At 39.4% G+C, this 13060-nt stretch overlaps 1 protein-coding gene across 2 annotated transcripts in view; it reads right to left on the reverse strand.

Annotated features, from left to right (window-relative positions):
* NCKAP1 (NCK associated protein 1) overlaps positions 1–7868 on the reverse strand; it is a 79175-nt gene extending 71307 nt beyond the window's left edge. The window contains exon 1 of one of the 2 annotated variants that reach the window (XM_037523669.1): positions 7493–7868. In XM_037523669.1, coding sequence (XP_037379566.1) covers positions 7493–7600 — 108 coding nt within the window. In that variant the 5' untranslated portion in view covers positions 7601–7868. The remainder of the gene's footprint in view (positions 1–7492) is intronic. The other variant, XM_037523671.2, reaches the window with a different exon arrangement.
* Between the last annotated feature and the right edge of the window lie 5192 nt (positions 7869–13060).

Raw genomic sequence — 13060 nt, forward strand, 5'->3', positions numbered from 1 at the left:
ATGAACTCACTATCTATCAAAATTAACTATTAAAAAATTTAGCAATTCAAAATTTAGTGATGTGAGTTACTAATTATTATTTAATTCTCAAGAATCTGTCACTGTTGTCCTTAAACATTTTTCAGCTTCCAATATATAGACATCTCAGTTTATAAAAGTGGTGTTCTGTTAGTTTTTAAAAAGTGTTATAAATGATCACATTTTTACTGTTCTAAAGTTCTTTTCACTAAAGAACATACTTTGAAATACAAATAGCTATTTTGCACTAGCACTGAGTAGATATCAAACTATAACATCAGGTAGTAAAATAGTTAAAAGTTTTTTCAAGCTAGTCTTGAGCAGCATTTAATAGGAAAAAAAATGAACATTTTTTTATTGTGTTCAAGGTTTCAAAACCAGAAATAAAACTAATTAAGAGCTAACATTTATTCACTTCTTACTCTTGTACCAGGCATTGTAATAGCACTTTACATGATTTAACTCAGTTTATTCTCAACCTTGTAAGGTTAACTTAAGAGAATTCCACAAAGTGCAGGAGAATTAGTTTCTATTTAAGCTTGCAATTAGAATCAACATGGCTTAGGCAAAACCCCACCCCCACCCCCGCCAAAAAAAAAGGATAATTAGAGCACAACAGAGACTAACAACATTTAAATACTCCATCCATGGTTTTGATAGCAAAACTTGTGCACACAGAGCCTAGTATTCCAGAAACTCGGTTATACCCCGGAAAACAAAATTAAATCACTATAGTGAACAATTACCAGCGAAAGAAAATCACAGGTATTGAGAATTCATTTCAGTGGTTCTTAAAATCAGAAGTATTTGAAATCAGAAGCACTTTATTTAGTAGATTTAGATCAGGATTCAGCTTGTATTAAAAACCTTCTAAAACTCTTGCATTGTGTATCCCTGGGTAAGAACCTTAAGAATCACTGGATTTTCCAATTTATAAATAAACTACAATTCAGAAAGGTTAAATAACTGGCCTAAAGTGAAAAATAAGTTTCGTCAGAGCTTCATCTAAAATCTAGCTTTCTCATCCTGTACAACATTAAATACTGAAAACAGAAGCTTAGAGGCTATATGCCAGCAAATCATTGCTTCAACATTATTGGAGTATTTTACAACCTATGTATTTTGCATTTTTACATAGTCTACTGAACAAAAAAACTTTGGAATTTTGACAGACTACTCCTTGTCACTGCCTAGCCTAAACCTTCTATTCATACTTCAAAATCAAGAACAAATATCACTAGCCTGTTTTTCCCATCTCTCCCAGGCTGCATTTTTAACTCCTTTCTGTCTTCTGAAGACTCCCTCAACCACACTTAACACTACATTTCTTTTATATATCTACACATATATCTCACCCACTAAAACTGGAATTCTTTGGCACTGGGAAACTCCATCTTTATTCATCTGAATAAATGTAGAGTAAATGAATGAGCGAAAAGGAAACCCTCAATATTAGGGACTAACTGAAATAACAGCTCTTAGGATTTAAAAGATGCATTTTTACTACTGGCAGTATTTAAAACAGTCAAGTACCCAAGAAGAAATTATTTTTTTTTTTTTAGAGATTTATTTATTTGTTTATACAAGCACTGGGTACAGTCAGAAGCGTGGGAGGGTGAGAGAATTCACCAGAGCCAGAGCAGAAAGCAGAACAGGCAGAAGGACAGAAGTACACTGCTGAGAGGAGCAGCGGGCAGCAGGAAAGGTCTGCGCGCCGTGTGGGACCCTCGCCCGGTGGCGGGGGATCCAACCGGCCCTGCAGAGACTGTGGGCAGCTTCGCAGCCCAGCGCTCAACCGCTGTGCAACCAGGGAGGCCCCGCAATAAGAAATTATTGTTGTTATTTTACTTCACCTAACATTGCTAGCAAATTATCAAACAAGAATATGAACTGGATTTTCAAACAATCTAACTATTAAGGATAACTTTCAACACTGACACACACCAGCATTTTTAACATATTAGACATAGCTAGCTAAATATGTCCAATTCTTTAATGTTCTTAAACTGTCAGTATACAATCAATAGATTAAGGACTCTAATTTCATTTACATGTCAACTGCACCATGCTGTTTCTTCAGATTTTATTTTTGTAAAGGATCTAATTTAATCATAATATAATAAAATATGCATGCACATATGTTAGCATTTGTACAAAAAAGGGTGTAAGTAGAAATGGTTTATTTTTATAAGTGGGAAATGGGCGGGCAGGGGATTTTTGAAGTCACACTTTTCTATTATTTTTGACTTATTGACAATAAGCATATCTTTTTATAATCGTTAATATTTTTAGTATTTAAGTTATTTAACAATTCCATAATAGAAATAGACCATAATCTCACTGCCACTTAAAATAAAAATGATTTTTCCTAAGTATTTTTAGTGATGCTTATCCCCTTTGTCTACCATCCAGCACAACGACCATCAAATCTTCGTTTTTACAAGCAACTTCCTTGAAAAACAAAATTACAGATATACAGGATTTATATAAATAAACAATAGAAATATTACTTAAATTTGTATTTATCAAGAAATGACGTTTTCTTAACATATGTAAGGCTCTCTATGAGACCTCAGAGAGGAAAAAAACTTATACTACTGCCAATAATTTTTATAGAATGTGCCACAACTCAATTTTTGGAACATCTTTCTGCTTTTGGTTGACCAACATAGACACTAACACTTTAAATGGACAGAAACAGATCACTGAAAGGGAAAACTGAAAGTTGGTTTTCCTTACTTTATACCTTGCACTGCACACTTGCCACACATCTCTTTTTCCTCTCACTAGATATCAGATACCAGCTAAGGACTTTCAATGTTGTACTGCTATTCCTCTTACTCTTTTTTTCTCATGAAATAAATTAATCCAAAATACGGGAAAGAGATGGTAGGGGAAAAAAAACAGAGAGAGAATCCCCTAATAAAGCAAAGAATGAAAAGTGTGTTGAAATCTGCAAAAGTACTTCATTAAAAAAAGTTGGCACTAGTTGAGTGGGTCTTTTCTCAATTTCTGTCCTTTAAAATTGAGATAACAATTTAGAAGAAAAATGTTCAAGTATTAACTGAATCCTTTATGGTACAGTTATTAAGCTCGTGTTGGTAATGGTGTAGGATGGCGCAAGATGAAGGAGACCCCCCCCCAAAAAAAAAAATCACAGAGAAACAAAAAACTATTGTTAAACTCAGCAAAAAATATTTTTTTTTTTTTGGAATTTGGGGGTGTGTTTGCTAACAATTAAATTTCAGAAAAACAAATGTCAAAAAAATTACTGAAACTCCTAAACAATACTATCTTAACTTCACAGTTTTTAATTATTTTCTTTCATCTTCACAAACAACTGCGAAGTAGACAGGCATTACCATCCCTGCCTTAAGAAAAATAAACTGAGGGGCCTCCCTGGTGGCACAAGGGATTAAGACAAAGCATGAAGAAGCTAACTGCAGCCACTGCAGCATGAGTTCAATCCCAGGCCAGAGAGGTGACCCACATGGGCAACAGACCTTTCCAATCTCACCCTCTGTTCCCCTCAGCAGTGTACTTCAGTCAATCTGCCTGTTCTGCTCCCCACTGTCTCTGGTGAATCTTCTCACCCCCCCCCACATCTGGCCTGTACCCCAGTTCTTGTATGCATAAACAAATCTTTAAAAAAATTACTTAAAAAAAAGGTAAACTGAGCCCAGTTATTGTTTAAAATGGGCCACAATGTCTACCCTGTTACTTCACAATGAACTTATAAAGAGAACATAATCAGAGCTGGAATAGACTTCAGTACTACTTTTATAATTAACTTCCCATCATTTACAGAGGAAGAAAAACAAAGCTCAGTGAAGTCCAATGTTTCAGAACTCTCACCAACAGAAGCCTGGAATGCAGGTCCCCTAACTTCTGGCCCAATGATCTTTATTTCCACTAGCCTGCCCTACTGCAAGTAACAGATACAAAAGTATCCTGAAAAAATGTTAGAAAGCACTATTTAGATGAAAATCATCATTAGGTCCAGAAAAGGGAAGACATATTTTAATAAGAAAAAATACCTTAAAGGAATTAAGAAACAAATTTTATGTCTTTAACTTATTTGCTTTTAAATGTAAAAAACTACATACTACCTTCACAACTTTTCCCTAAAATACTACTTTGTGTTCTTACATCCCTGATTATAGACTCAAAATTCCTTAAAATTTTCATAACCTACTACACATCAAGATCTCAAAATTTTCTCAGCTGAAGAAATTTTCTTTAAAAAAGTAAAACATTTTTCAGTAACCATGTCCCATTCTCTTAATAAGTGTTTAAACATTATTCTTGATTATAGTAACTTAAAATGTTATTTCATATGGGTCACTGAATTTTTCACATGAGCACATGCTCTATAAAGTATTTCCATTACAGACTTCCAACTGAAATAGAGCAGAATAATCAAATCTGATAAATAAGCTAATGCTTTGGGCCTCCCTGGTGGAGCAAGTGGTTAAGACACAGCCTCAGCCAGGGAGAAACCCACACAGAGCAGCAGACCTCTGCTACTCGCCTGCTGCTCCCCTCAGCAGTGCACTTCTGTCCACACCTCTGGCCTACACCCCTGCTCTTGTATGCATAAATAAATCTTTAAAATAAAAAATAAAGCTAATGCACATATGCATGAATAAAAATGTGATAATTGGGCCTCCCCGGTGGCACAGTGGTTGAGCGCTGGGCTGCGAAGCTGCCCGTAGCCTCTGCAGCGCAGGTTCGATCCCCAACCACCGGGCGAGGGTCCCACATGGCAAGCAGACCTCTCCTGCTGCCCGCTGCTCCCCTCAGCAGTGTACTTCAGTCCTTCTGCCCGTTCTGTTCCCCGCTCCGGCTCTGGTGAATTCTGTCACCCTCGTGCACTTCTGGCTGTACCCAGTGCTTGTATTAATAAATAAATAAATGTTTTTAAAAATAAATAAATAAAAGCAAGCTACTAATATTTAAAATAAATAAATAAATAATGTGATAATTGATTGGCAGACATATATTATGAGGTAGGGGTTTTTTTGAAGATTATAAGAGATAGAGATTGAAATGATTATGTGATTTATACTGTCATAAAAATGCAGAGAGCATGAACTTTATAATAAACACATGGTGAGCAGATCTTACCCACTTTTTTGGCAAGATTTTTGAACAAATGTTTCAATCCTGAGCCAGGCAGGAAGTTATGCCAATCTTATAGGCAACTTCATATAAACTGAAAGACTGAAAATCTGATATATTTGTATGCAAAGGGACTCAAAGAGAGCAAAGCATAAGCTATTATTAAAACCAGAGCAAGATCTCTATCTCTTTCTCTCTCTCCCCATATGGATGTTTTCTAAAACACATTTATCAGTTCAACATGGCCTGAAGATCTCATGAACCAGGTAAGACCCAAAGTACCAGTAAGGTATCCCACAGTGAATACTGCCCATGTCCAGAGGGAACTCACAGTCAGACAAGGTTATGTTAACACATAACAAATAAATACATGTTAAGTGATGAAATGTAACACTTTAATAATTCAAAATCTATAACAATGGGTATAATGATCAGACATTAATTTTTACTTCAATGCAAAGCCTGAAGTTACTCAAAACAGGAAGTGAAAAAAACCACATTTTTTAGAAAATGTGCAGTTAACTGGAATTCTAAGAGTTCAAATGCTTCTAATTTAACTTAATACTGCTTATGAGGGATAAATATGTAAATTTTAAGTATATTTCTACCATAAAATGTATAACAAATGCTTAAAAAAAGGCATTTTGTTCAAATACCCAAATCACTTTTGATGTTACTCTCACTTCCTCTTCTGGAAACCCGCATAACCATTTCCTTTAACCACAATACCACAGGTTTAGTAACTTAGTATACTAAGTTTGACTTGCTAGTGTTTTGGGCAAAGTTCACATAGGAGTCAATATTAAAGTTTGTTAAAGAGCATAATCTCACAAAAATAGTTCAAGTCAATGCAACCTATAAGTAACGCTACCTAAAATTATTTCCAGCCTACATAACTTTATAAACAAGGCTCTTTGATAAATGCAGAGAGCTTCTCTGTAATGACACTGACCTGGGACACATAAAATGTAACAAATGAACAGGAAAGTTGAAGTTACTCTCCACATCATAATAGGCTTAGAATCAATGAAAACCGGCATCCCGGTGAGTAACCTGAATTTAGCTATACTTATGCAAAATTTATCACTGTGAAACCAGGACAGTCTCCCTTTAGTTAGTGTCTTCATCAAATTACAGAAATATGTCAGTTTTAAAGTTTAATCCAGTGATACGAATTTTTTTTTAATTAATCTTTCAGCTCCCTTTTTTGCAAGCATTATAATCTGGTTGCTATGATTAAACTGAAAGATTCATGATATATTAAAGACCCAATAAAAACATTATAAAGATATGACATCAAATACATACTGGAAACTTGATGATCTAGATGTACCAAAAAAATCTCTCTTTAATTTTCTATGTCAAATTTAAACTTGTCTTTAAAAGAAAAAAAAATCTGGTTGTTTTCTCCTGAGATAAATTAACATCTGCTCCATCTTTGCCTGTGTTTTTTTAACTCCAACTCTCAGTCTTTCGCTGCTTAATCTGCTGAAACCATGTAGACTTTCGATGAGCCTATTTGCCACAGCTACTCAAATCATCAGAATATGCGATACAAATCAGCAGTAATAGCAATGTACTTGCAATATTTTACTTTGTAGATACATCGAACTTTAAGAAAGGGTGGTTTGGTACTATCAGGCAGAGCTGGGAAAACTCAGATGAGGAGGAGTAAAGAGGGAAGGTTGTTATTCCTGTTCTAATGACTCATAGCCCAGAAGTGTTTAAGAAAACTGGTTCCACCCTCACTTCCCCCTCCCCTCCACCTTCAAAATGCAACATTCCAAATTGTCAATACACTCTCAAATGGCTTTTATTTCGCGACCTAAAATAAAGTGGCAAAGTGCAGGGGATGTGCGGTTCATCCCGATTAGCCATTCCCTTTCCACATTCCCACACTTACACGCTCAAAAAATGAGAGAAATTTGCTGCCATCGCCTCCGAATGCCTACTAGCCAACCTCAGTTCTGGAACATCCAAGTTTTGTCGCCCCCGTGCCCCCGCGAATGCCTCCCACCGCCACCCTCCCCTTCCAGGTGCTGCATTCTGGGGGGTCGGGGTGCAGAGGACAGGATGGCGTCCGCGGCGCCCCCTCATCCCTTGAGGGCCGGGCCCGATCCCGTCGCCGGGAGCCGGGAAATGGCTTCTCTGTGTCTCCGGCCGGCCCACGAGCCACCGGGGGAGGCGCCCGGGACTCCGCATTAGGCCGCGGCGCATCCCCGCGACCCGGCGCCGGGCCTGGAGCGGCGAGGCCGTGATTTCTGCCCCGGGCGCCGCCCGCCGCCCCAGCCCCGAGCCTCCCGGCCCCTCCACGCCACCTCCGCCCGCCGCGGCCTCGCCGGCCCGTGCGCACCTTCTTGATGTTGTAGAGCCGGGTGAGCATGCCGACGCCCCGGTCGTTGAGGATGGTGAGCTTCTCCGCCAGCTTCTGCTGACTGGGCTGCAGCACGGAGCGCGACATGGTGGTGGTGGTGGTGCCGCCGGCCGCCTCGCGCTCAGTCACCGGCCCGCGGCCTCCGCAGCAGGCTCGCTCGGGCCTCCTCCCCGCCCGCCCGCGACCTCCGCGTCAGGGGAGCGCGCCCATGGCCCTCGCGCCCCAACCCCGCGCCGGCGACAGAGCAAGCCGCGGCGGACCTCTCGGGGCCCCTTCCCCCGCAGCAGCAGCCCGCGCCTCGGCAGCCGCCTGCCTTCCGCCCGCCGCCCTTCCGTCCCCACCCCCGGCGCTCTCCGCCCCAGCCCCCACCGAGCCGCCTTCCCGGGCTCCTCCACTAGGTGTGGCGGCGGCGGCGTCTCTGGCGGCTGAGAACGAGGCCGCTTCCCGCAGCCCGGGACCAGCGCTCGGTCACCTGATCGGCCGCGCCGGCGCCCCCGCGAGGCCGGACGGGGAACTGCGCCTCGGGGCCCTCGCCCGCCGGGGCCGGCCCCAGCGCTGGCCCCAGGCCGGGCCCGCCCACTGCGCGGGATCGCGGCGAGGGCGGCCGAGGCGACTCCGAGTGGGGTCGCGTTTCCTGACGCGTCCCGCCTCGCCCCGCGCGCCTCTCGTTCAAGTTCCCAAAAGTTGCCTGTCAGCCCCACCTCCCTAAGGAAACCAACAGAAGCCCGGGGGGCGGGGAGAGGGTGGTTCGGGCGAGTTTCAAATAAGAGTGGGCTGGTGGCGCCGAGCGATTTTTCCTCCCACAGTTTGACAGACGCTCCCCACTGAACACAGCAGATGTTGTGCTCTGAGAGGCCGGCAGCGCCTCTCCCCGTCTCCCCACTCTCTGTCGACTCCCCCGCCTGAAGGCAGTTTGCGATAGAAGAGGTCGGAAGTGAGGGCAGCTCAAATTCCTGAGATAATCGGAATCTGGAATGTATCAAGAAGAAGCACCCTTCCGGAGAAGCCGCAGTACGGGAGCCCTGACAAGAGAGAGGCAAAAAATAAATGTGCAATGATGAAGGAACGTTCCCATTTTTTTCCTGATCTCCACTCTAAATCCCATGTCCTTTCTGGGAAACATTCTAGTTTTCCATCTCATTTTTTTCCTGATCAATTTCTTCTCACCCACACTCCAGGAGTTCTCCCTCTGGTCGAATATATTAAACCTGATTTCAAAAGCGAACAAAGCAAAGATTTCTGTAATTGACTGGGTTGAGGAAATCCAACCAAGAGGATTTAAGCCCCTTTGATATTTGGGCCTTCGTGCCCTTCGATGTGTTCATGCTTTACATTATATTCATTAATTTTAAGTGAAGACGAAATGTTCTGCCACTATCAATAAGACTTTCTAAGAGTAAATAAGTTATCGTGGATTGATCAAACACTTTATGATGAGGAAATTGTGACAAATACTTTCTAAACATTTTTTTAAATTGGTATATGTTCTTTTCCTATGGAAAACTTAATTTTAATATTCCAACAAGAGAAAAAAGAGTGGACTGCATGGATTTGACCTGAGCGACATTAAAGAGTCCTACAGAAAGTCAGTTGTACCTGACATTGTATTTGCAATTCTATATATAGAACTTCAGTATCTTGAGTGAAGTCTTTGTGCCTAAAAAGTCCTTTTTCTAAAAATACGGAACACCTCAATGATAGCACCCATTGAACTCTAATTAGTCATTAACACATTGGGGGATTTAATTTACTTGGTTAATTTTCAATCTGATAGTTAAAACTTTAATTTAGAGGAGGCAAACTCCTGAAGCATTAAATAGCCAGAGCAGTTCTAGAAAAAACAAGTCTGCAGGGAGAGCTTTGGGGGAAGCCAGATAAGAAAATGGAAGGTGTTGAATGTTGGGGGAAATATCTACTGTTAGGGGATTTACAGAGATTTAGAGTACCACCAATGAAAAACCATATCATTTTCTAGTTCTTCAAAAGTACTTTAGAAAAGAACTAGAAAATGGCACCATATTATAAATTGAACACAATTAATACTCAAGAAAAACCACTGTGGTGTTTCCATATGAACTTGAAATCTTGGAGATGCTTATAACTCAGAGAGTACCAAATAGAGGGAGAGTTCTGTAGATGCTAGTCTTACTATTGAAGTGCCATTTGAAACAGTTTTTAAACATACAGAGTGAATGGAATATGTTTATTTGAGTAAAAGAGATTAGATCTAGATGAAGCATTGACAAATTTTGCATGTCTACATTTTGCATCAAAAAAAAATTTTGTTACTAAAAAGTCAACCCTTTAAAGTTTGTCTATATGAATAGTATAGAGTGTCCTGTAAGGGCTAAAGGTAATAATCATGTATTTTGCCGTACACATGATTTTATGGCACTTATAATTAGCATATGTCATTTATATTTCATTTCAGTTTTTCATCTTTGAAAATATGTCCTCCCATGTGAGTTAGCATATAAAGTGATTATGGAAAATTGCTCCTATTGTGGATTTTTTTTCCTGGTACAGTTTTGTGAAAAAGCATAAAACTGTTTAAGTGCTGTTTATTCCCAGAACACATTCAGAGATCATTAAAATTATTGCAAACCTTAAGAGAGATGTAGAAAGTAGAACTAGAAACTTTGTATTTCTAAGATTTTTTAAAAATAACCAGTAAAATTAACTAACATAGACCACTAGACCTAAAATGGTTTGAATTTTCCTATATGTAAATGTAAATGACTTTTAAAAAGTTGTATATCAGTGTTTGAAAAATTATTTTTTATTGAGACAAATGCAGTTGTACATTCTAAGGAAAGTGAGAATTTTTAAAGATCCAAATTGGAAAATATTTAAATTGGAAGAGTGAAGTTCGCATTATAGTAGAATTTACAGTGAAATTAAATTTTGTAGCCCCTAAATATATTTGTAATGATTCAGTTATAAAATTCTTCTTGTAAAATCTCAGAAACAAATCTATGGCACATAAGTTTTCATGTATATTACATTCAATCATATATTGTTTGACTTTAATATACTTATATTAAAAATATTTTTCAATTCTAAATAATATATTAAACCATAAAATACTAAAATATCAAAGTATTTTTGTTCTTGAAAATTTGGAGATTTAAAGATAAAAAAGATAATTTGTCACAGTTGCTGGCTGTAAAAAGGATTATTGATTATTCTTCATTTTCTATTCTCTTTCCTTATTTGAAAGAAAATAAAGATTACATTTCCCAGAATCCTTTGCTGCCTAGACTGGCCATGTAACTAATGTTCCTAAATAATATTGGTTTTGGTGGCCAACATTGTGTGTCTCCACTAGGAATCAAATAAGGAATAATCATTACATTTAACATTCAGTGTGTGTTTTAACATTCTCTCTGTTTCAGGTGCTGCCATTTGATATTACCAACCTTCGTTTTACAGTTGAGGAAATTGAAATGCAGGTAGCTTTTGTAAAATCATAAAGCTGATATTGAATCCTTTATCAGTCTGACTCCAAATCGTGCATACTCTTAACCACTATGATATCAGTGAAGACCAGTTAGATAACATAAATTTGTATCACATCCAGTGAACATGATTCTGTAGTTTCTTTTAGAGTCCCTTAACTCTGCCCAAATCTTCGTAAATAGTCCCTTCATTAAACTTTCTCTAATTAACACACTGCCCTATATTCTCCTGACTGATATTGCAACTCTTTTAAGTGGCTTTCTTAGCTTTGCTTTCTTCAGAAACTGGAATGAAAACGATTTTGTAATGCTTTTTTGCCAATCATAGAGAATATTTCACTTATTTTAATCATTTAGCTAACACAACCTTCTGTTGCTTCCCTATTTAAGTCAAGAAGAGAAAAAATTGGTGAAGGGCACATTTCTGACGGTTCTCAGGATAAAGCCCTCTGATCAGGAAGTCTCCTTTCAAAGGTAATTCTCCATTTCTTATTTTATTTTTTTTAATTTTTGTAAAGATTTATTTACTTATACAAGTTACAGTCAGAAGCATGGGAGGATGAGAGAATTTACCAGAGCCAGAGCGGAGAGCAGAACAGGCAGACCGACGAAGTACACTGCTGAGGGGAGCAGCGGGCCGCAGGAAAGGTTGTGCGCCATGTGGGACCCTCACCCAGCAGCCAGGGATTGAACCGGCACTGCAGAGGCTGAGGGCAGCTTCGCAACCCAGCACTCAACCGCTGCAACACCGTGGAGGCCCAATTCTCCGTTTCTTATGACAAATGCAACATTTTCCTCTCATCAGACTTCAAACCAGGTACTATTAGGTATGTATGACCAAAGTTTTGAAAGAAATGTATTATCAAAGTTTTCTTAGAAATATCCTGGTAAGGGCCTCCCCTAGTGGCGCAGTGGTTGAGTGCTGGGCTGCATAGCTGCCCGCAGCCTCTGCAGTGCCTGTTCGATCCCCAGCCACCGGCGAGGGTCCCACATGGTGCACAGACCTCTCCTGCTGTGCCCGCTGCTCCCCTCAGCAGTGTATTTCTTCAGTCTGCCTGTTCTGCTCTCCGCTCTGTCTCTAGTGGATTCTCTCCCCCTCCCGCACTTCTGACTGTACCCAGTGCTTGTATGAATAAATAAATAAACCTTAAAAAAAAAAAAAGAAATATCCTGGGAATAGTGTAGTAGACATTATTTTTGTGTCAATCCATTCTTTTGAGAAAATGCTACATTCTGACAAAAATGCAGAAAGAGAAAAGTAGCTCAAACTGTGAAAAAGTATCAGGCATGTGTAAATAAATTAATGGCGCTTTGCAAGGAATTGTTTAAAAGACTGCATTATAGTAAGAACATAATATAAACAGAGCAACCACCTTTGGGTAAAGAACTGTGGAAAAGGAAAATAGAAGATTTCACTTTAGTTTAATATCAGTCATAGAAAGACAAGATGATGGTGCATTAAATCAATTGTTTTCCTACATGCAAAGATCACAAAGTATGAAAATTTACTCCATTAAGAAATTATATTTTTAAAGATTTATTTATTTATGCATACATGAACTAGGATACAGGCCAGAGGTGTGGGGGGTGAGAAGATTCACCAGAGACAGAGTGGGGACCAGAATAGGCAGACTGACTGAAATACACTGCTGAGGGGAGCAACAGGCAAGTCAGGAGAGATCTGCTGTGCCATGTTGGTTGGAGATTGAACTCCTGCTGCAGTGGCTGCAGATAGTGTCATAGGTTGGGTCTTAACCCCTTGAGCCACCAGGGAAGCCCTCCACTAAGAAATTATTAAGAAGGATAATACTAAAAAGATGGAACAGAGATTGCAACTTAGTATTGCAAAGGCTTAACCAATATAGGTCTAAAGGAAACAGAGGCTACCTCCAGTAGTCTCCAGAAGACTTGCCAGAAATAGAACTGATCTGAAAAGTTCAGAAAGAAAAAAATGAAAAATCAATTATAGACTGGAACTTGATCATTCACAACCAATTTGATTCATTGGCTTACCTACCAGATCTTTGATAATGCACTTCACACATACTTGTTTTGAGCTGTGCAAAGCTAAAGATAGATTTATTTTTCC

The sequence above is a fragment of the Talpa occidentalis genome, unplaced genomic scaffold (genome assembly GCF_014898055.3).
Source record: "Talpa occidentalis isolate TD23 unplaced genomic scaffold, MPIMG_talOcc4v2.1 talOcc4.3, whole genome shotgun sequence".
NCBI lineage: Eukaryota > Metazoa > Chordata > Mammalia > Eulipotyphla > Talpidae > Talpa > Talpa occidentalis.